The sequence below is a fragment of the Parus major genome, chromosome 7 (assembly GCF_001522545.3).
Source record: "Parus major isolate Abel chromosome 7, Parus_major1.1, whole genome shotgun sequence".
In the NCBI taxonomy this organism is placed as follows: Eukaryota; Metazoa; Chordata; class Aves; order Passeriformes; family Paridae; genus Parus; species Parus major.
In genome coordinates, this window is record NC_031776.1 from 6,353,391 (window position 1) to 6,378,292 (window position 24,902).

At 39.5% G+C, this 24,902-nt stretch overlaps 2 protein-coding genes and 1 long non-coding RNA gene across 12 annotated transcripts in view; 1 reads left to right on the forward strand and 2 right to left on the reverse strand.

The window, feature by feature from the left end:
* CALCRL (calcitonin receptor like receptor) overlaps nucleotides 1–17,581 on the reverse strand; it is a 64,995-nt gene extending 47,414 nt beyond the window's left edge. The window contains exon 1 of one of the 3 annotated variants that reach the window (XM_015634850.2): nucleotides 17,559–17,581. The gene's annotated coding sequence lies outside the window, so the exon portion shown is untranslated. Of the gene's footprint in view, nucleotides 1–181; nucleotides 284–15,105; nucleotides 15,435–17,558 lie in introns of those variants that run through there. The other 2 variants (XM_015634848.3, XM_015634849.1) reach the window with 2 other exon arrangements.
* A 492-nt stretch (nucleotides 17,582–18,073) lies between these two features.
* Nucleotides 18,074–19,504, forward strand: LOC117244733. Its single transcript, XR_004498355.1, has 2 exons — nucleotides 18,074–18,597; nucleotides 19,195–19,504. It is a non-coding gene; the product is annotated as an uncharacterized LOC117244733 (long non-coding RNA).
* Nucleotides 19,505–20,395: 891 nt separating this feature from the next.
* Nucleotides 20,396–24,902, reverse strand: part of TFPI (tissue factor pathway inhibitor) — a 35,987-nt gene continuing 31,480 nt past the window's right edge. For 7 of the 8 annotated variants that reach the window (XM_015635280.3, XM_015635279.3, XM_015635284.3 and 4 more), the window contains 2 exons: nucleotides 21,511–21,693; nucleotides 20,396–21,149 (listed from right to left, as the gene is read on the reverse strand). In XM_015635280.3, coding sequence (XP_015490766.1) covers nucleotides 21,037–21,149; nucleotides 21,511–21,693 — 296 coding nt within the window. In that variant the 3' untranslated portion in view covers nucleotides 20,396–21,036. Of the gene's footprint in view, nucleotides 21,150–21,472; nucleotides 21,694–24,902 lie in introns of all 8 variants that reach the window. The other variant, XM_015635281.3, reaches the window with a different exon arrangement.

Here is a 24,902-nt window from a genome sequence, read left to right on the forward strand (position 1 = left end):
ACTGCCAAGACAGACTTGTTGAGATGACTACAAATATGAGTCTCCACACATTTCTCATTCTCCCTGTGCTACCTCTCACAGATTGATGGCACATTGGGAACCAGCTGCTCCATGGCATTTCTGCAGGGTTACTGCCGTTAAGAGCCTCGTGGATTGTCATCCCTCCCTGCCCAGAACAAACCTGGGTGTGATCCTGGGTCTTCCCTGAGAGGCTTCTTCATTACGGAAACTGTGATCATATTTCATTTATTCTTTCCTTTTCCATACTTCATTGGCCCTTACCCTATCAAGAGGCAAAACACAGTCATTGAAATGTAACTAACTTATTGAGGGCATCAAAAATCATTAAAATGCAGAACGCTTGTCCCTCATGTTATTAATCCAATTTCTTGTTGATGAAGGAAGAAGCAAGGTTTGAGTAGGGGGTGAATATTGATCCTGCCCTCAGTAATCTAGATGTTCAAATGGTCTTAGTGTGCAGTTCCTTACCATTCCTGAAGAAGTGAAATTGTACTCTCAGCAAATGCTTAGTGGGCAAATGAGAATTTTGTCACTTTAACCAAATTTTTTCTCTTTGACCATTAAGGAGAAATTATTTTTTCTGCAGATAAGTCATTGAAAAAACAAATTCAGTTTCTTAAGGTGACATATACTTTTTTTTTTTCCCCATTTTAGGAAGCACCATGCACAGCGTATATACAGAAAGCAAAAGGAGAATACTAAAGCTCACTGGCCTATATCTCATTCAAGATGGGAAATCCTATGTCCTCAATATAAAGGTTCCAATCCAATTACACTTGTGAAACAACATTAAGTATTCTAAAATAAATGAAAAGCATGAATTTCACTACAAAAATATAATATCCTGACCCCTGAAATATTCTGATCCCTGAAAACAGCATGTCACTGCTAACAAATCAAAAACAGCTCTTTCCACAATATTAATTGGTCTTAAGAGCAACTTGCTGTGGAGACAAACTTTTAAAAACCTAAGGGAAAAAAAAATCATCAGGATGGGACAGAAGGTAACAGCGGGAAAAAGAGCTCAATCCCAGTATCTTGCACATTTTCTTCAGTTATTTGGAAACCTGGCACATTTGTCAGTTTTACAACATTCTCAAGCTACAGCTGCAAGGTACAAAAGTGTACAGGACATGGTATGAACACAGTATGATCATATACAGACCCCTTGGAACCGTTTAAGCTGGAAAATTTCTGGTCCTTATGTTATAAAAGTTACCTAATAACCACTTAAAATTTGCAAAAGGTGAACTACTTAGGTGCAATAGCCAGGAGCCAGCTCATGATTTAGGAGAAAAGGAAAACAAAATCAAGTTCATCAGCAAATACAATCATCTTTGACTTGAGACCAGCTCATTAGCAGCAAGTCCTCTCTGACCTGACTTATTTTGGAGACACATGGTTTCCATATGTTGTTTCTATTGTTGCAGATCAGCACATCAGGACATAAAAATTCTGTACAAATTTATAGTCAGTGGGGTAAGAAGGTGCCGAGGCTGATGCCCAAAGACTGGGAACTGATGAGCAAATTTAGTTCCTCAAATAAGAAGCTGCATAGTTGAAAAAGCCAAGTAGCCTTCTCTATATTTAATGTTTTTCCAAGCCCCTTCACATTATGAACAGAGTGCACAGAGGCACAACAATTTATCTAATAAGAGCAATTTGAAATTAAACTTACTAATGTTTGCTGAATTAAGGCTGATAAGAAGATGCTAGTACAGGTCTCAGAGCAAAAACACTTAGCAGTCTACGAAGAGCTGGATTTTCCCCCTCAGAAGTGAATATATTTTCCTGTCTCTCACCCAGTGCAGGAATCTTATTGACATTCCTTCATGAGCCACTGAAACAGTACGTAGGTGCTAGAAAAGTGTATTTTTTTCCCTAGCAAAACACCTCTAAGTAAATAATGATAAATTCTGAAAAACATTCTATTGCCACAAGTTACATTGACCAATGCTCTTCCCCCTCACATTCATCACATAGATAAAGGCTTTCCTCCTAAAAGGCTAATTTATTTAAACTTATCAGATTATCAAACTTTATTTAAGGAGAATATGGATGCTAATAAATAAATAAAATTTAAACCACACATATCTTATTAGTTTACCTATTACAGAACCATCAACAGGAGTCACCACTGGGAAACATGTATTTGTCCACACAGGTAATGCATGGTAAATGTGTTTTTCTTTGAGTGATTATGTTTACTGATTTATATCAGAGAAGGATGAGAAACATTTCCAGTGAGCTCAATCCTACTTCCCTGAGAAAGAAACAAAAACAAGGAGCAGCACCAGCTGCTTGGCAGGACTGTGCTGGAATGATAACATGGTCTTGGAGCGCTCTTGCTCAGGCGATGGAATTAATTACTGGTGAGTACGAGCACAGGCACAGCACTGACAGTTGCTTCACCTTGCCCAGCAAACAGCCTGTTTTGCTCATGCTGCTCACTGCCTCCATGCACAGCTTCTCCACAACCAGCTTTGCAGGTACTGCACATCTTGAGCAATGTTGGAACTAAGGAGTGGACCATGTCAGACTATGAAATATGTTTATCTAGAAAAGATTTGTGGACGAGGACAATTTGATATACCAATAGCATAAAACTCTGTACTAAATCTATCTGAAACTAAGCAGTAAAATCCATTTTACTTAATAGTATCCACCCACTAATTTCATTAGTGATCAAATTCTAATTAGAAAATTAGTGTGAACTGGTTCTATAGCTCATTGTGCAAAACTCTCATCATCCTACAATGTAACAGACTCTTGTTCAAAAAAAGATGACACTTATTTCTATGAGAATGGAAAATGATCAATCTGAATTAAAAAAAAATTAACAAGGGAAGGGGACAAAGAAACATGCTAAAATTATATAAAAGTCTTTGTATAAAAAGTAACAAAGGAAGAATAGCAACCAAAAAAATTCAACCAGAAAACCAACAAAACCACACACTCAAAAAACCCACATCAAAGAAACTCAACCACAAGCTCCACTGTAACTGTGTGATTGTGTAGGTTTCTACACTTACTTGGATAATGTTCCAGATTCGTTGGAAATCTGGACAGGACTCTCATGAGAACAGGCTCTCTGATAATTTAGATACTCTCAGGTTGTAAGTCTGCCAGAAAAAAATGCAAGAGCAGTCTTTTTCCATGGTAGTTTTGTACTTGGGTTCCAACTCCAGCAAAAGAGGAAGAACTGCAGAGATGTATAAAATTAAAGAGGGATCAGTCACAAAACCTTTCCCGTTCATGACCAGTGCACAATACAGTACAGTGTGAATTTTGGGGAAGATGCAAGAGAACTCTGATTTCATTTGACTCACTTCAACCTTTTCTAGTTTTGAAAACAGTATTAATTGGTGCTATTTAAAACAAACACCTGACAGGAGTCCCAGAGCTACTCAGCTTGTTACCAAATGGTTTTCTAATGAAGATCAAGGATTTCTGTCTGTCTTGAGCACTGTGTTGTGAGCTGAACAGGAAGGATTCCTGCAGTTTACAGATATGGCTGGTAAATAAAACAGGATGTTACAAAGGTTACCTCCCTGATGCAAAACAAGGAAAATACTGAAGTCGTTGGAAGACTGTGAAAAGGGATCTTCCATCAGCAACAACAATAACACACTTGCTGCATTTTGGAAGGGAAAAAAAAAAGCCAATGCAACAATGGATTTTTTGTTACTCCTTGGTTCTGGCAACAAAACTAGAGGCAGTTTCATTCCTGAAAACAAAGACTTAACCACAACTTCCACACATGTATCTTGCACTTCTTTGCAAGAGATGCAACTTAAAAACAGGTGCTCTGAAAACCATGGTCTTGTGTAGCCAGACAAAATAAGTTAAAAGGTCCTCTGGTGGAGGTTTCTGGCTCAACCACCTTTTGTGTTACTGACATAGGTTTGCTTCTGTGCTTTGTTTTATTACAACATACACTCTCTGGTTTCATAGAGAGAGAATCATAAGTTTTTCCAGAGGGCTGCAAAAAAGTGCAAATCCTTTATCTAGACATTTGCGGATAGACACCTTAAAAAGTCCAAGACTCTGAGAGCATAGGAAAAGGAATGAAGACACATTTGGTTTTTACAGAGAGGTTCAGGTAGATGAAGAATCAGTAGGATCTGAAGGACACAAAGCAGAATGAAAAGAACTACTTCCATCTCTTGGGGTATTTACCTTTTCAGCTGGGAAAAAAGGTCTATACACTGGCAAAGTGCCAGGAGCAGCACTGCTTTGTCTTTGAAAGCTGAGGTTCTGCAAAGTGGGGCAGGAAGGGCAGTTGAATCTCATCAAACAGACAAGTTGCTCGATAACTTGGTGACCTTCCTGTTAAGCCCAAAGGGCCCCAAACATACAGAATCCATAGGACCCATGACATCATCAAACACTGGAAGTTGTTAACCAAATGCCCAATGTCAGGAAACAACTATCTGTCTGGGACAAACTGCATTCTTCCCTCTCTATAGGACTATTTTTCTATCAAAGTACGCTTACAATCTTTCTCTCTCATCAAAAGAAACATTTTCAGCAGTCACTTGGGGGACACCCCTCTGGAAACCCAAAATAAATTGGTTTTAACCTGCTTTATGGTCCCCTTACAGGAATGATATTCACCCAAAAACCGAGTGCCCTTTGAAATAGACACCCTCTAGGAAAACCCAGCTCATGTAAAAAATCATCACCTTTAATACTTTTGTCATGTTCAATGCTCTGAAAATGTTTTTTAAGCAAATGTTTGCTTTAAAAAGTTACAAATGGATTCTGGAAATCCACATATATATTTCTTGGACCTTTTTAAGTTCAATAAAACATGCTTGCATTCATCCACATAAGATCACGTGATCTTTTAGGAGGAACACTTTAAATATTGTTCATCAGTTAACTGAGACAGAAGTACTGTTGATTGGCATTAATTAGTTGCTTTATTTTACATTAAGCAGTGCACACAGCCCTTCCTATACTAAGTAATACATTATTTTTTTTTTATCAGATACAAGTAACATTAGATGTGGTAAATAACTGCTGAGCACCCTCTGTGTCTCACTTTTCAAATGTAGGAGTGCTGTTGACCAGTGTGCAAGATGTTTTCAGCATCACAGGCTTACTCTTCAATATTTCCTGCTCATGCCTAGCTTCCCCCCCTCCCTTGTTTATAATTGCTTTTAAGTTGTATCTGGATTTATAAACCTTTGACCTTGCTTCGTGCTCTGAGCATCATCCGTACAGTCAAGTATGTGGACTTTGTAAGCGTGCTCCTTGTAACTTCAAGGATTTTGTAGGATCGAAGACTCAAAAGTCAAAAGGAGTCAAGAGAGCTGAGGAAAAACATTTGGTCTCCAATGAGCCATTTGTCGCACTGGACAAGAGCTATACACCTTACAAAAGCTTTCAAGGAGCAGCACTAATTCCAATCTCACCCAGTGTCACCTCGTGTCCATGGACACATCCCTCACTCTGTGAGACTCACACGAACATCCCTGCCATGGCCAGCTCCCCGCCCTGCCCACGCTCGCGTGCAAACAGGGCAGCCACAGACATGCTGAGGGATCCTCAGCTGCCACACTTCCCCTTGCAGTCCTGCTAACCTCAGTCCTGACCTACAGTACCCTTTATTTTCCATTCCTTAGACTCTCTTACACAAATAGAGCCCAGGATTCCAAATTGGGCTGTGTTTATTCCAAGAAAACAAAGACAACCATTTTCACATCTAAGAAAATGACGCGTCTTGATAAAAAATTGAAACATTTTCATACAATGCCAAAAACAAATCCAGTTTTCATCAGCATCTCAAATCCCTGTGGACTGGTTTCTAGTCTGTTCTACTGATTCCTGGATCCCAAATTTGACTGAATCCTCTCTTGCTTGAACTCCTTATTTCATGTTAGCTGGAATCCTTCTCAAATGTTTGCAGCTATGCCCATTACTAGGTGTCTTTCAGGGAGAGTTAATTTCACTGCACAAAGAAACAGCCCACAGTTGCTTCAACTAGGTGCTATGTTTTCATCTTTGCCTTTTAAATCAAAGGATTTGTGTTCTAAGTGTTGGAAACCATGTAAAATCCCCGATATGTCAAAAAGCACTGCTGCAAATAAACCACTTTTTTTTCAAAATCCAAAAGCAACTTATCTACTTAAATTTTCCAATACAACAGCCTCATCGCAAGATTCAGTGATTTTGCTAAGTACATTAAGGCTAATTTGCAGTTTGATGGTAATTTTTTTTTTTTGTCATTACCAATGATGATAAATACCCAATACTTAAAAAATCCATAAATTTATTATAAATATTGAAAATAAGCTTTCCATAGAGCTATTAGAAAAAAACTTCATTTCATCAAATTGACCTTTGCTAGAAAACGAGCAGTTCATAGCCTTGCAACACCAATTAATAATAGGGTGCTGACAAATAAAACAAGCTGGTAAATATGAATCTTGTTCATAACAAGATTGCACAAGAAAATATACTGTAATGACCCTGTCTGAACATCCGGTAATAGCCCATTGTTCCTCGCTATTACTGTCATTCAGCAATTTTTTTTAATAGCGGATGCGTGGCAGCAGAGGAACCAACGCAACGTGGGACTGCACGTGCACAAATCCTGCCCCATCGTGGAGATGAGGAGACGGCCCTGGCACTCCTGGGCTGCTCAGTGGATGTGGAGATCTGCACAACACCCCCACAGCTCTGCAGAGCTTGAATGAGGGGAATAAAAATACTTAGCTGTAAGTACCTTAATGATTTGTAAACTGAGAAGAGAACAGGATCCTTTTACCTGTAAAGGGCAAATTACAGGAAAAACAGGAATGAATAATGGGAAAATCATAGGCTTAAATTCTGAGAGATCACAAAGTCCTTTACTCAATAAACGGTAGAAGAAATAGGAGGTATCCTTCTATTCCACAGATGAAGAGGAAAGGTGGTAATAAAGACCTTCCATGTGTGACAGCTGAGTATTTCACCTGCTCTCTGTATGAGGGAAAGATGAGCTAACTTAGCACTGCAATTACTGACACCTTAACTAGACCACACACTGAAACCCAGCATCTGGTTTTGCTATCTAATTAAAATACTGAATAGACAACTAATTTCATAACCATACTGTGAATTCATGTCACAGACATAACTGTAAGTAGTGATTTCTCACCAATTAAAGGAATCTTTCTGTTTATCGAGGTCTGACTGACCACAGGACACCTGATTAAGCTTTGTCTCTGAAATACGAGTCATGCTAAAGGCAACATCATTCCGTTTACTGATTTTTTCAGTTCACTTTCCTATAGGAACAACATCTTCAGGTTCAGACTTTTTTTTCCCCTTTGTGCATTTGTTATTCCTTCCATCATTTTGTCTTCCTTGCTACCAGGCTTCATGGTTTTATTGTTAATTAGTACTCCTGGAAGGAGGAGCTAGACAATATCCTGCTTAAAATCTGTAAATGTTTAAAAATATAAAAGCTCAGAATTCTATGAAACACGAGGGATAAAGAAATTGTAAAAATAAAATAAAACAAAACAAACCTCTGGCTTAAAATTTTCCACATTCCTGTATGCGTAGCGCTATTTTTGAACACTTCGGTTTGGCACACGTGCATTCCCTGAGGAAGCTGAGTTATCACCGATAACTCTGTCATGACAGTCTGTCTTCACTGGACAACATAAATTTCCACAGAAACTTCTCTTCCCTTGCCTATGCAGACTTAGAAATGTCCCTAAAAGCTGCTTTGAACCAGAGCTCGTTTGGTGCCTGTACCCTGGAGATGGCAGCAGCCACTGCCATGCTCTGGTGCCCCAGTGCCCCCACAAAGACAGCACAAGAATTTTGCCAGCCTTCCAACAAACCCTGAATTACTGCCATGTCCTTCACTGGTTTGTAATGTGACTCTAGGAAAAGCTTAGCATGTCAGCAGACTATTTTATCCCTGCAGCTCTAAATAAAAAGTGTCCAGTTAAACTACATTGTCTGAATTCTTCCCTTGGATTGCATGCACAATTTTCAGAAGAGGGATCTTCTGCAGAGAAAGAGCTCTACTTGTGCAAGCTCTTCTGAAATAATTGAGGGATAAAAAGGAAAAGAAAACCTGGGCCCAGCAGCTATCCCAGTGGATCATGAAAGGTTAAAAACATCAGAGTGATTTTCCTAGGTACTCTCAAAATGCTGATATAGCACATCCAGCACGCACAGGGCTATGGGAACAAAAGGCTCTTACAGGATTGTGCTGCGACTTCCATAATCAACCCAATAGTGACACTTTAAAGAGTTGAAGATGGACCAACATCACCTCCTTTAGTAAGAAATTAAGAATTTCCAGAATGAGAAACTAAAAATAATTTCAGATTAATACAACTGTACTCCAGACTGACTTGTCTGAGCTTCCAATTATAACCATAACTCCTGTTTTAGAGAAAACCCACCCTGTGATAGCAAACAGATATGAAACAAATATCTGTTTTCCTGGTGTGTAATCTGCAGCAGTGTTAACTGCACTTAGGACGTAATACACAGAAATTTACATCTGCTATAATCTTTCACACCTCCCCTAGGGGAAAATGATGGAGGTGAGATTCCACAGTTCTGTAGAACAAGGAGAAGACTGCAACAGCAAAGTTTAACTTCATGAGAATTCTTACTCTTATTTGCATAAAGGTTTCTAAAGTTTTTCTTTTCAAGGACTATGTTTTTTCCCTGTTTGTTTGCAGCAGAAAGGCTTTCATTTCCTTATGCACATACACAATTAACAGATTAGAAACATTTTTTTTTAAATTCTCTCTTTACCCACTTCTGCTAAAACTGGAGAGAAAAAAAACCAAACCCAAAGGAAAACAAAAGCAAAAAACAAACCCTCCCCCGCAAGCCCCACACTACGCTGGCACGAACATAACCACAAGAAAGGCTGCAACTCAGCTCAGTGTTTAAGTGCCTACTTAAACACACATGTGCTTTTTTCCCAACTTCTGCCAGCCGCACACAAACCCAGCACAATCCTGGTGGCCTTCCACGCATTTCAATGCAATAAACAACACATTTAATAAAGAATGAAGAACGCACAGCGGTAGCCACGCAGAGAGTACTTTAATAGCACTCAGGAAAGAGCCTTATTTTAGCTTTCCTGAACTGGTTGAAGCTAACTTTTTCCCCAGTTCACGCTAAATCAATGTTAAAGAGGTTCACGATGGCGATGCTTCGTTACGGTACACACGCTGTGGAAGGAAGATGGCTCTGAAGTTCAACACGGTCATTTATGGAAAGGCTTCCCACCCCCACCTTTCCCTTCCAAGAAACTGGACGTGTGAAGACTGACATTTCTTTGAGAGGAAGGATAAGGCAGAGGTTAATTTCATCTGCATGAGCCAGTATAGGATAAGCTTTTGGAAATATTGTCAAGCCACATTCTTAATGCCTGGCAAAGTGACTCACTCAGAGTCATCACAGGAAAGGAAGTTGAATAGAATCAAAAACGGAACAGGATAGGGGCTTAAACAGGAGAAAGAAGTGAGAGAAAGGAAACTGGATTGTTTAAAGTAGGCTGAGGTTACAAGTTCTAGAATGAGATTATTTTTAAAATAAACATATAAAATATATATCTGTAAATATATATATGCATTTATAAAAATACATGAATGTATGCATGTATTTATTAAAAAAAACGTTCTTTCCATTTAAAGACAGACTTATATTTGTGGATTGCTTTCCAAGGCTGCCTGCTGAGGTATTTGTTTCTGTTTAAGGTGGCATTAACCCAGTCTGGGAAATAAACAACAATCCCCTCTAGAAACCCGTGAATTTTTAACAATCATGTTCCTGTTCCACACAATATGAAACTCTGAGAATATGGAACTCCACACTCATGTAGAAATTCACCACAATACAACATGAGTACATCATTCCCTAAAGAACACTAAGCAATAAACTTGACGCTTTTTTTTCCCCACACCAAAACAATTCATCATTGACTTTTACTTGAAACTCTGTGACACATGGCAAAGTTTCTTCTCCAAACTTTTTTACTGTGAAAGTTTGGATGATTAGCCACCTCACATATCAGCTGGAGGTAAGTAAAACACAAACAGTATGTGGACTATTTGAACATGTAAGTCACTTGCAGAAGCACCTCCTTGATTTCATCACAACTGAAAACACATTACTTGTGCAAGAGGATGTCCACCAACAAAAAAAACAATTTTGGTCCCCAAAGATGATGATAAAAACATTTTTTTAATACCATCAAGGCTACATTAAACTGAGTCACAACTCTTTACATTTCAGTCATGTCACCTGTGAGTACAAGTTCTGACTGTATAATCCCGTACCAGTGACTGTGTTCAAGGGGACACACAGAAAAATAAATATACCCATTAAATAATATAACTAGAAAAACAGATTTTAGATGCAAGGAGGCATGCCTGTTCAAAAAATTATTCTGGAAAAATGTATTAGAATAAATACTTCTAAATTCTCCTAAAAAGCTTCTCTCTGTGTAATATTTCTTATTTAATCCCCAGAGTGACACCTGCTGGATTTCACTAACTGAAACTAAAGGGCAGATATTGCCATTATACAGAATATTTCAGGATAATAATTGCACAAACATGCCATTTTAGTAATAAAAGGCTGTGGAGTATAATACTTTCCCTCCATTTAGGGTACTAAATAAACACATAGATGCAACCACAGAAGAAGGAAGTATAATTACTAAAGGTCTTACTTATTTCTGAAAAGTAAATTTTAAAATTTCTACCTAGGAAGGATTAGAAGGCACAACATTTGGTGACAAATTATATTGATTTCTGAAAAAATTAATATGGAAATAATGCTGTTCAATCCTAAAACACGAGTCAGGTATACCAAAAATGTTCTCAGTACATCCTCTGCTTTACTTTAATGAAACTCAAACTCTACCAGAATTGTCAGTTTTGGGATAAGAAAATTTATGAAAATTAATTGGCAAGATTTCATCACTATAATGGGGGACAAAAAAAGGAGAAAAATCTAAATGGTTATTCAAAGAGTGATGCTTTATGCCCATATAAACATTCAAGGTTGTGTAGTTTTCAAGCTGAGAATATCAGAGAATAGGTGGAAAAGATGTTTTTAGGAACATAAGATATTCAGACTAAACACAGTTGATGCTAAACAACAGTGTATGAGGTAGGTGTAAGTGCTTTGAACACAGTAATCAAAAAAAAAAAATTACTGATTTCTTTGGTGTGCTCCTTGCTCATGGTACTACATGGGAAGTCATGCTGGTATGGGCTTCATTAAACAAAATCAGCACTAATTTTCAGGGGATATATTTTTCAAATGTAGCCTGCATGACCCAGACATAAATCCACACATATAGCATTGTTTTATAAAATCCAGTTCAGAATGGTCAGCTACAACTTAAAAATGGCCAAAACTGCCAGAAAAGGCTTGAGTGACACCTAGGATATACAAAAAGGTAACAGCCTCAGACACACATGCAAATTTACCACAAGAGCCTGATTTCTTTTCTTGAAGGGAGAATATGGCTTCTCTCATGGAAATTTTTGGTGCATTACAGTGAGTTAAGTGCATTTCAAATGCATGTTTCCAAAGAAAAGCAACTCAGAATAAATCACTTTTGGACAGCATATACTGCAGAAATGATTGAAAGTGTTTGCACAGAGCTAGGGCAGAAAAAGGATGACTTTGCTGGGAAAATGTAAACAGTATAAACAAACTTGGGAGACTGAAGCATGAGAGACAACTGTTAAAACAAAACTCTGAAAATATGAAAGTTTAGCCTTTCAGTTCTTCCCAGATTCTAAAATAGAACAGAAATAGTTGCTAAAGAGAAATGGTCTAATGGAACCCAATTTCATAAGATTTTCTATTGTACCACACTGGCTGTGGAATTCCCCATTAAGGTAACAGGTAAGAAATAGGTTATTTTCTGCTTCTCTTTGTGCAAGCTTTTTACACTGATAACATCAGAATTGCCAACTTGAATACAAGAAGTAAAAATAATGGGTTGCATCCACATACAGAAAGCTTTCTCTTTTTCTGTTATAAACATTAGAAAGATGCAGCATTCAGATGTATCCAATTCAGAATATTAGGATAAAACAAACAAAGGATAAAGTCTAAAGCTGATTTACTTCAAAAGTTTCTTTATAAACCTCTGTTCTCTCTTTAGTTGCTACATTGGCAATAGTGGAAGTCAGCATGAAACAGACCTCCATACGTTGTATGTAGAAATAATTTACTAAATATGTTATTATATGTCTAATACATGTAAACACATATAAAAACACACTTATTTTACTGCCTAAAAGTTATTTTTTTGCCAGCTCACATCTGTTTTGATAGTAGCAGCATTCATTCCTTCCTCGACACAGCAGTACCAAGGATATAGTTAATTCCGGAGCTCAGACAATTTGCTAAACCAAACACTTAAAATGCTTCCCAGAGACAGAGCAGCTCCACGAGCAAGTAAAGACTGTTTTCAATAAGTGCAAAGCTTGGCTGAGGAAACTGCTGCACATGAAACTCAATGACAGAGCTACCCAGGCTTGCAGAGCAGAGGTGGCCAGGGCACCGAGGTAAGGCAAACACTGTGTGTGCCACAGCAGAGGCAGCTGCTCAGAAGCACTGAAGGGATTTTGGTACCAAATCAAGAACATCATAAACACATTGGCAACAGATGGGAACAACTTCTTAAGGAGAAATCCTGCCTTGTTTGCCTAACCTTAGACTTGGACTTCTGATGGGAGAAATTCCATCAATGGCTTTAATAGATAACTTATGTTCAGCATTTACTACAGCAGTCACTAGATATGCCTCTTTTAAATATCACTATATACGTGTTATTATTAAAAACATATCACTAGTGATAATTTCTTCCAAATCACCCTGGCCCAGTTTGAATTGCATGACTTCACAGACTTCTGTGGGTCCAGTCCTACCCAGCTCCTGCATAAGCCAGGAATGCTACTGGAGAAAGATAATTACCTCAAATGTACAGAATATAGAGTTAGTAATTATATGGGTGTCAAAGGAAATTTGTTAGCGTGCTTTTTTCCCTCGGTTTTGTTCGTAATTGTATCCTGGTCTAAAACCTGAACTACAACACCCAGAAAGCCCACAGAACAATACTGTATTCCCAGAGCAAGTCCCTTTACGGACCCAGGTAAGGAATTGGTCAGTGAGACACATGCAGAGCTGTGTTTTTTAACTGGAGTGCTCAAAAATTAGAGAAATTACCAAAAAAACCCAAACAGCTGCCAAAAGACAGCAGAATGTAAGTGGTTGGATGAGTGATCTATGTATAATTCCTTCAACAGAAAAATACCCACATTTAGGAATGTCTTGCCCGTTGACAGTTGGTGGGAAAATTCTCAGTGGCTCTGAGTGGGCCAGGATTTCAACATTTGAGTTTTATCAAAAAAAGCCTATTCAAAGGGATAAGTGCTACATGTCTTAATGCAGAGAAAGACTCCAACTAATCAGAAATTCAGGGTGCAGTAATATTTGAAGTTTAAAGGACACACATATCGCAATTCTTGAACCTGCAATGTATCTTAGTACTTATTCCAGTAAAAAGTGCAGTCACACTGTTCTGTATCAATGCCCTGCCTGTCTTTGCTTAACCTGCATGTTACACAGGTTCTGACATCCAACCTGCAAACACACACATGCCTGGCACATCCCCTGTGGCAAGACCTGCTTCAACCTACACCAGTTGCTTGTGAAGAGCAAAAAATAAGAATCTAAATCATTTAGCTGATATACTTCTAAAGGCAGTTATTCCCACTGATCATTAAAACAATATAAGCACCTTTTAGGTGAAGTGCCATCTCCACCGACTCAGTGTCACCAAGTACCTTTTGCTCAGATTTCCAGAGTTGGATAAAGACTTTGGGATCGCTCCTACAGGCAGTGAAATAGATGAGAGTTCAAGCAAACTAGAGAAGAAAACACTGTGCAAATACAGATCATTATTTTTAATTAAGAATTTCAAACAGTACCACAGCATGTGTACTTTAATAGAAAACACATCTGTTTTCAGGTGTGGTCTTACATTGATCTAGGTTTAAGAGTGTCTCCTTCCAATGCACCGAGAGGACCTCACAATCAGAGCACATCCCTAAACAAGTTTCAGCTGTTAGATGCATTATTAGTGCAAGGGAATGACAACAGCCCCAGCAGGCACAGGAAGATTGCATTGGCGCAATTATAAGAGCAGCAAAGTCCATCCCCAAGGTAGCTGGCATAAGTTCATTAAGACAAAGAGAAAAAAAACATCAGTTACTTCCCTTATAAACTGCATGGATAGCTAAAAGTTTCATTGTAGATCAAATCTAAGTATGATTTATAGCCTAACAAGCTTTATTTTCCTAGTTCTATGTTACACACACGAGCAAATTACTAGAATTACCAATCTCAGCACTCCAACCGCATTTGTAAACCCAGAGGGTATCACATCTGTTTTGGAATGCTTAAGGAGCAGCAAGACTTTGAACTGCCTATCGGCTGGTACTTGAAGGCACGGAATCACACACTTGCCACCGTTCAACAGTTTCTCGAGGAAAGGAAAAGTGGGTAATTAGCTGTCCATAAATCAGCTCGGTGTTTGCGGTTAAAAACCTCAAACAGAAACACGCCGGCACGCCTACAGGCTTCAAACCAAAGCAACTTTTCCTCAAGCAGACAGAAATCACAAACAAAACAGCAGCCTTACCTTTTAAGTTTTGTAATTACAACACAAAACCTAATTATGAAACGACTCAAGTATGACCTCTTTCTGGTACAATAAGTTTAGAGAAATACTCAGTAAGCAAACCTGCACCACTTTATCACCTAATTCAGCCTCTATTGAAAGAGCCGCAGTTGTACTCAATTAGTCTTAAGGACCCTTTTCAAGCCAAAGAGCCTCTAATTCTCTCCAGATGCAATTCGGTTAGTTAATATTAGAGGTTTCAGGCAGAATCCTTAAAGCGCTGATTTGGGCATTTTATCTCCTTTTCTATTAATTTATCGTACCAAGCATAAACGATAACAACAGCAGTTATGAAATCAGCTCAGCACCTCGCTCAGTAGAAATACACGAAGGTTTCCCCGTACCTGTGTGGGCGCGGATTCCGTACCCCACGCCGAGGTTAATGCCAGGCGCTCACACACGCGTTACTGTCGCCGTGTCCCGATGGCACAGGACCGCTGCTCGTGGGTGAAACAATGAGACAGACCGCCCGCAGCGGCACTCACCACGCCGAGCTCTCAGGAAAACGCCGTCAGGTGAAGCTGTAGGGAGCTGTCTCGGCCCGCGGGCAGCCGAGAGCGCGGTGCCCCGCTGGGTGTAATCCAGAGGCTGGCGGCTCTCCCGGCGGAGCAGCGCTGCTGCGGGAGCGCCGGGAGCGTGTCCGATGGCAGCGCGGAGCGGCGGCAGCAGCGAAACATCAGAGCTTCCTGTTACATCACCCGACCCCGCCTGCGGCCGGCGTTAAGTTACTCTTCTCTCCCGAATGGCATGTCCCGGGGAAGCCGGGCTCCCGTGGCATTGGAGCGGGGAGCCGGCCGAGCCCCGGCGCTGCCATCTGCTCCCGGCCGGCGCAGCCTCTGCCCGCACCTGGCCCCAGGGCGGCTCCGCTCGCCCGCCCAGACACACAGCCGGAGCTCTGAAACCACTCACAAAATACTTCTCTGCTGGTGAGGAGGGACCACGGGACCTGTCCTTTCACGTATCGAGCCAGCGCGATTCGCCCTCCTCCTCCAACTAGACCCATAGAAACAGAGTAATTTGGACCTTTATTCAGAGACAAAGAACACACAAGAGCTGCATTCCTCCTCGATATGAGTGACCTGACCCTCCCCTGCCAGCGACTGCAGGGGCTGCATGACATCCCATACCGTAAGGGCTGAAAAGCTCGACACAGAAATATCTTTATTCCTCAGATGTAAAGCAGCTGCAAAGGTCAGACTCAAATTTTCAGTTTCAAGCGGACATATCATTTACAGTGCCACTTCGTTTTGTACCCAAGGAAAAAAATAATATTTAAAGAAATAAGTCTTTAAAGTATCAAGGGTAGAAAAAACAATAACAACAGGAACATTATTACTGCTGATCTCTATGCTATATTTTTCTAAATACTGGTGATCTGAAAGCACAAGTATGAATAGTTTGAAAACTGCCATGACAAAAAACCCAAAATTAATAGCAGTCTTTCTATTAGCTTCAAAGAATATTGTACCAGAAACTAAAAATGTTTCACTGAAACCATTTATCAATTTTTTTTTTAATACAATAAATTCCCTGTACTATGGAAAGAATCTGTGCTCTCTAAATCAATAAGCAGTTATTATATGCACAGGACAACACTACGCTGAACAAATGCGGAGTTCATGGAGCATCAAACACAAATTATATGAACACCTGTAACACCAGTACTCCTTCGGGAGTACCTTTTTTGGGAGAACCTCCCAAAAAATCACATTGTCATAAGGATCAATGAAAATTATACCACTGAATTTGCTCATAAAACAACATAAAATATACTGCTTGTTTCTCACTACCTATCTCTTATCCACTTTTCTTTTGCCAGCAGAATCATTTGTGGAACACACTGTGAACTGGATGAAGGAATTCATCTGGGCATTGAAAACATTTTCCTCAAGAAGGAAAACAGCAAGAAACACAAAGCTAAGGGGGAAACCCCCCAAAAAACTTCAAACAAAACCCATCCCCAATCCAGGGTCAGGAAAAATTGGAAGAGGGAAAAGAGGGCCAGGAATACTTTAAATCCCATAAACAATACAATTTGTAGTGAAATCCCACTCCAGGGTTACCAAAAAAAGCAGACTTGGATACTCATTTGGCACGTGTGAGAGTTGGTGCTTCTAGGATCTCATATCAGCAGGAGAATGTTTGAGTTTTATAATTAGTGAAGAACTAAGGAGTAGGACCCTAAACCTCTAGGTAAACAGAAGTAAGGTGGGGATTAGCTCTGATTCTGAGCAGTGATGGAAATTGACTTCTCTAAAATAAATGGTGTCATCGCAGGTACAGGAATTTTGTCAGGTGTGAGCCTGGTAGCATTGCTTTAGACCAATTAGGTCTAGGTTGTAAATTGCAACAGGGTACTTTACACACTCTAACTTAGAGAATTATCCAGGTGTTCCAGCCAAGCACACATCTCCAAGACAGGCATCTGAATTAGCTAGAGACGTGTATTACACAGACCACGTTTGATTTGGCCTGTCAAAGTCAGTGGAGTTTTGTGGGGGCTTTTTTGTTTGTGGGGGTTTTTTTTGTTTTTATTTGCTTGGTTGCTCTGGGGGGGTTTTGGGGTTTATTTTTACGAAGTTTTATATTCTACTGATTAATGTAATATTAGAACTTGCTTACTCCTACCCCACAGAGAGCCGGGACCCCTCAGCTGGCGCAGTTCGGGCCTCTGAGGGCGGTGCCCCCCCAGCCCTGCCGCATCTCCCACCCCCGGCTGCGAGGAGCATAAATCACACCCAGGCTGCCGACAGCGAAGGAGGGAGCAGTTTAAGGGGACCTAAATGTGCAAACCTACCTGTACTGGGACCAAAGAAGGTTTAAAATCCAGAAGAAAAAGGGTAAATTGAGTGAAGTCCGCTTTTTCCCAGCGGAGCGAGGCCACCCGGCGCGCGCCGCGCCGCGCCACTGGCGCCCTCTGGCGGCCGCACGGGGCATAAACGCAGGAAGCTGCGCACAGGCATTTACCGCCTTAATTAATTCAGGAATTAATTACCCTGTGAAACACCACCTAGCCACACGCGTAAAACCCTGCTTTACCTGAACCTCGATCTGTCTTTGGAGACACCACTGAAAACAACCGGTTAGGAAACGTAACCCTTTGGTCCTCTTCAGTAAGTTTGAGAAGGTAGAAATATTGAGACTTGCTCAAAAGGTAAATACAAAATTATCAGCTTTGCGAGAGCAAATGGATTGGGGATCTAGGGAGAAATGCTGGCTCAAGTGAGCTGGAAATAAAACTGAAGCAGGGGGTAGAAAATAAAAAGGAGAAAAATGAGGGCATACCAGTAAAAATGAACAAAAGGACACCAAATTATTTCTCAGAGCCATTTTGTTTCACCATTTGTGTGGATTAAGGGCACATACCAAGTTATTGCAGGTCAGATGATATACAGAAACCCATCAAACCTCTGTAAAATTGCTTCAGCTTGTTGGCTGTTATCATACAGCACGGGAGAAATTTCACAGCACCCTGCATTTCCCCTCCAAAGCAACTGGAGCAAATTCTGGAATAAAAGGACTGGATGAATGGACTCTAGTCAAGTGGAACTGTACAGTCACTGTAACCCCTTAGCACAGCTTCATGTTCTGACTGCTTCACCATTCTGGCACCTGATCCATATGTTTTCCTGTCATGTGCCTCAATTATCCCCCTGTTCTGTTCATCCTTTAGTTGTCTTTGGGAAATGCATAGATCTTTTTCTTATTCTTGGATTTGATTGTTCTGCAGCTGTGGGAGGTACAGGAGGCATAAGAAGTGAATGAAGAAGAAGGGCATGAAAGAAACTTCTTGTTATGTTGAAGATCATATCACATTGCAGTGTGGACTCTTTATGGTAAAAAATATAGCTGTGTACTGTAGAGCTAAACAAAAACAGCTGGATAGCTGGTGTGGTGTCCAAACTGAGTGCACACACAGTTGAGAGCAGCCTGCACTTTCAGATCAAATCTTGATTATAATCAGGTTTTTACAGTCTGTGACATTGCAGTCTTGATTCTCAATGCACTAAGTAGCAAGCCTGACAGATGAATCACAGATGAAATGATTTTTAGTTTATTCTAGAGATGCTAGCTGTACAAACTCTCTTCTGTCTCAGCAGTGACATAAGAAAGCCCTTAGTGGATCACTTAATTACTGCCATTACAAAATGTACTACAGCAGCACAAGAAGTTTCTGCAGTACATTGTAAGTGGGGTAGGAGAGGATGGGAGAGTACCTGCCAGTCCTATCCTAGCTACAGCAGTCCTGGAGGAGTCTGCACACTCCTGGGAGCAACTGATCCCTCTCAGTGAGGAGATCCTGTTAGTTTGCAATAAAGCTCAGTGGGAAGGAAGCTTGTTAAGAATGGAGAGCAGCCACACATCCAAGGCTCTGCTGGGACAGAAAGGATGATTTTTTTCCCTATATTTTTTTTCCCATGTGGGTTTTGTAGTTGTTGAATCCAGGCAGCCATGGACAAGTTTCTGGAGAGACACTGAAGGAGAAACAGTCATGAAGTGGCACAGGAATCACAAGACAATCTGCACAGAAATTCATCTTTTATTTCCTATCCTTATATATCTGTTGTCTCATTTCAAAACATTCTGTATTAGAAAGTTTATCATTCTAGTTTGTAATCTAATCAATCTTACAAAGCTTACAAATACTTTTCAATGTTCTTGGTGGGACAACTTAATGAATTTCATTGTCTTTCATATAAAAGCCCTAGATGAATGCAGTCACTTTCAGATTGGTCTCCCTTTGAGGTACATCTTGCAATCTAGAAATAATGTTAAGTTTTAATACTGGCAGCCAATGGGAAATTTTTCTGAGAATGGAAGATCAGGTATTTTTACTGGCTGGACCATAAAATGCAGACAAGGAGAGGTGCAAACTTTTGTGTCCTCACCTGCAGCCCTAGCCAGGCAGACACAAGCAGTGTCAGTGTAGAAGCAGGGCAACTATGGCAAAAGAGCAAATCCTGACCCTCCCACCCCAAGTGTGCCTAAAGCCACTTGCCCTGGGGAGGCTACACAAAGTGCTGTGCTCAGGCAGGTGCCATGGGACAAGGAGAAAGGTTTGGGAGCAGTTTAAACAATGGCTTCTCCACTTATCTGCAATGACAGATTCCAGCTGGTCCAAGTGTTTATCCTACTTCTCTGCTCCTGGACAGTGCAACCCACACCTACAGACCTGACTCCTGGTGCATTGAAGTACAGGAAAACCTGGAGAGAAAGGGCTAAGTGATGAACCAGAACAGGAAGGTATCAAATTGAAACTGAAACAAGGAGACAAAATGCACCAGATTAATTCTGTGCATACAGCCTGTGGAGTTTATAGGTTTCCTGGCAGAACCACACGTGTTTGATTTATGTGGTTATTGCAGTGGTAGTCTGTGGTGCTCGTACATTTTACATGACAAGACTCTACATAAGTGCTCTCTGATGTACACTCCTGTTCCTTGAGAATCTTTCAAATCAGACTTAAGACATCCTAGACTGAAAGAGCCATGAAAGGACTAGAGAAGAGATTTGGATAAAATTTCATTATAAAAATCTGATTCTACTTGTCCCCTCACTCTAGTATTTATAAGGCATATTTTTTTTCATTTTCAGCAGTAAAGCTTAGCCATGAGTCTAGATCAGTAACAAGGATAAAAGTCAATGATCCCAACACATATATTTTTAAATCTTTTCAAAAATTTGCAACACTGCTTCACACCTTTACAGCTTTAACACTCCCTTTATGGATTTTGGTGGATTAATTCTGATCTCATATTCATTTTACAGTACTGTAATAATATGTAATTATACTTCAATGGAGTTAAGTCTAGGCCTGCATAATCTAAAATAAATCTGATTAAAACAAATCCAGTGTCTATTTTCTTTTTATAGCAATACACCTATCTTTTAATCGATGATTGTTTCAATCATGCTTGACTAGTGATTATTCTTTCACAAGTATTATTCTTTCTTTAGTACAAAAATAGAATTCAAAAAGAATAATGAGGTGAGAAATTCAATTTGAATCTTCTCTGCATTTTAACCATTCACTCACACCATTTGTTGTCCTGCTGCAGGTCTGACAATTATATAGAACCAAACTGCAATTTAAAAGTCTTTAGCAAAGTAAAAGGTAATGTTTATTAACATGATTGAGGAATACATAATAAAAAATATAAGCAGCTTAGTAACATATAATCAAAATAATCAGTACAGTAAATATATTTCAATGGTGTACACTTAGGGTTTTCATTCACAGGTGAAGAGTAGTTTACTTCACATTTCCATAAAAATCAAAGTTGCATTCTTTCAGGGACGGTTTCCATGCCCAGAGCCTTTACTGGCTGTTTCTTTCTTTTTTTCTTGATTTTTATTAATTTTCTTTCACCTTTTCTCTTATTGAATCCTAAAGGTAAAATTAACAAAGTAAGATTAGAAGACATCCAAGATTATCAGACATAAGAGAAAAAGCTTGTTTCAATAAATCTTAAAAAAAAAGAAAAAAAACATTGTCTTACCTAAAGTCTTCATATGCTTGACCAATGCCAAGTTTTCTTATTGCTGTTCTTTTACACTGCACTTACTGTCCCTCCTTCTCTCTCTAGCTCTGTATCTCTCCTGATTTCCATTTTCACTTTTCTGAGACTCTCAACTATTACATTTGATCAGGCCAATTCTTACTACCAGAAGCGGCAAGAGAATGTTTTGACTGACCCACACAATATTTACCTCTTAATGATAGCTGGGGGCAGTATCACTTCCCATACCTTTCTTGCAGATCCTCAAACATGACTTTCTGGAGATGAAATTATTCTCATTCCCACCACAACCGCTGTAGCTAAATGGGCGACACCTTCCAGTGGAGTAGTTGTAGAAAAATCTTAACTCTTTGGCCCTGCAAAGTCCTCTGTCCATAGGGGTCATGCACAAAGAAGGGATAGGAGGTGGTTCTGGAAGTACCAAGAAAAACAAAGTGAGACAACACTGCAGCATTTGTTTCATGTCAATATTATTTGGAATTTCTGCTGGCAAATTTAATTCTGCTCTCCTGAAAATCCAAGATATTTGACATAAGCATCTTTTTATGATTATGAAAAGAAAAAAAATACCACAGTAAAATGTCATTCTGATTTTGGACTGCCAGCAAAAGCTTACCTGAAAGCTATACCTTTACCTGTGTTGTTAGTGATAAAATTGCCACTTCTGCCACAGGAGAGAGCACACAAATTAATTTTGAGGAGTTTCAAGTGAAGCATTTGTAGAAAGTGAGGTGAAATAAATTAAACATGGACAGCTTTAAAAAGATGACAAATATTTCTAATAATTAATGGAGCAAATCACTGCTAGACATTCTGAAATCAAGGAGAAGGTAAAGGCACCCAGCATTTCCAATGTAAGATTCAATACCTCAGTGCTGAGTTTGCTAAATAACTACAGAAAACTTGACCTAAGTAACAGGGTTGGTAAGCAACCATTGAGCAGTTATAAAACAATAGCTTGTAACTTGCAGAATAAAAAAGTCCTGCATGTGAAGAGTAAGTGCACAAATTAATGGAGATGCAGGTGTGTTAGTGCTGCTGGCAGGTTTTTACCATTCCAAGCAGAGACTGGTGGTTTCTTCTTTCAGGGTCACTCCAAGTGAGAACTGAAACACTGGAGGATGAACTTGTGGTAGCCAAAGGACCTGGGCACTGGAACAAGCTCAAGAAGCAAATCCATTCTAGAATTCCCAAACCTGGAAGAACTCCATCATCTATCACCCCAGAGTGACTAATATACAAAATGGGAACTGATAAAATTTCTGCACAGGCTACAAGAAGCTGAATGGGAGTCATTATATCATCAGTTATGTGGGACCCAAAAGAGCACCGTTTTTCCTCAGGAAGCAGCAGAACTGAGGTAGCTGGGTGCATAAATGCAAGAAATGAATGCATAAATGCAAATGTGAAGCCAGTCAGATGGAACTCTTGAAGGTACAAAGCCACTCAGAAGGGATTCAGTGGAAAAACAAAGCAAAAATTGGAGGAAATCATTGGGGTTACAGCAAAGCTGAAGACATCCTGTGGTCACAAAAGTGGGAAGCAGATGAGTTGCTGAAAGCAAGAAGTTATGCATTAACCTGGGCAATTCAGGAGACTGACAAAATACCCAAAAAGCATGTGCTACATCTTCACTGTCTTACACATTGTACAGCTGCTAAAAAAAAGGTTAATCTGAAATGTAATATAACTGAACTGGTGTGGTGAAAAAGTATGAAAAATTTCTGGGAAAGACATAGAATGGTGTGTTAGCAACACCAGAGTATTAAAAAAAATAATCCTGAAATTCAAAAACTGAGTAATGAGTTGCTTTTTTAAGATAGACTAAGTTAGTTTCAAGCTATAAAAGGAGAATCTCTTAACTTATTTTCATAATTGTGGCATTATCACAAGACTAAGTGTCACACTGGGTTAAGAGTAGAAGTCCACAATGTGATAAAATCTATATTAAACCTACTGTTTTTTTTATAGTGAGGATGGTAGTTAAATTAACTAAGGCAATGCTTTTGGTACTGCTCTGAGAACTCTTGAGCCTGGAACTAATTTAATTTCTCTCTGGCTGGAGAGGATGTTAATTTTCAAAGCATATATTCAGCATAGCTTGCCTATTTTAACCTGCTAATTTCTGAACCTACAAAGAACAGAGCAGAAAGGCTTGCCAGTGAGGAAAGGGCCAAACAGCAGTTAACAGGTTTGTTAACTATATCAGAAAATTAAAAAATACACTTTGTAATGTAAATTACTTATCTGTCATGTAGAATTCTCCAGTGAGTCCACAGTCTCCTCATGAAGGAGTTCTCATAATGACTGCAAGATTTGGGGGAACCACAGAACCAGCGATGAGGTAAATCGCTGGTTCCATCGTTCTGAGGTGCTATTCAAAATCCCAGGTGCCATTCAGAATCCCTCCTGTATTCTTCCCAAATATTATGTTATTCCTTGCCTATATTATTGTTAGATAAATGCCCCAAAGACCAAACACCGTTCCTCGTTTGTCTTCAAAATATCTGCCTGTTCTTCACTCACAGAAGCAACCAGCCCATGAAGAAAACTCTTAATTTTTCCTCCTAGAGCCATTTTTTTCCAACACAACAGAATTTTAAAATAAAAACTAAATAACTTATTATAATTTCCTCTCTGCTGAAGAGAATAAAAATTACAAATTTATTTGAATTTACTGATCGCTAAAAGACTTGACTTCAGGTAAGCATAAAATATTCCCTGTGTCTAAAATATGCCCAGTGTGTCTATTGGCAGGACAATCTGAAAGCCTGTGAGGCAGTGTATAAACAATGTCACAAAAACATTACAGCAGCTGAGTTGTCTCTGTTCAGCTCCAGTTCCTAGTGCTGCATTTATGGATGTGATGGAACAGAAAGTTGAACTATTATGCCTATTCTTGAGTTTCTCTCCCAAATGTTTCCATTTCACAAACATATTTTCCTGAGGGTTGTTGAAAAGTTTTTTCTCTTGCATTTTCTATGAAGAAAAAAAGAAAATGAAAAAAGCAAAAGTCCCAAGAGCCAAAAAAGAAGAGGTACACACTGTGTGGTTTAAGATTGAATTCCTATGATACAGCCCTTTCTTGAATCCCATCCACCCTGAGGTATAAAGAGATGACACGATCATAACTTCAGAATCTCTGAAAAATGCACATCCAGAGACAGGCTCAAATTTATCAGAAATAACTCCCTCTGCACTGCAACAATAATCCTTATCCCTCAGGCTTTGCAGGGCTTGTGTGACAGTGGGCTGCTAAGTAATCACACTAGAAAAGAAGTTTGAAATTAACTTGGGAGGAAAGGGAATGCAGCAAGCACTATTTCTTGCTAGACTGCAGCGTGTGACACTCATGAAGCTTCAGGTTTATTGCCAGAGTTTCGATACATGTAGACTTCAGCTCCTCATTTCTGGTTGCAGCAAAGTGAAAATAAAAGAATCTTCAAGTGGACAGGCTATTACAAAAATAATAAATCATCTACACTTGACAGTACTCCTCCACAGGTATAAATTGGTGCAGATCTATTAAAGCAAATAGAACTGTGCCAATTTATATCAGTAAAAGATGACCCTGACTCTGTACTGGCAGGGCCTGCATTCGAATGCTATTCCAAATTCAC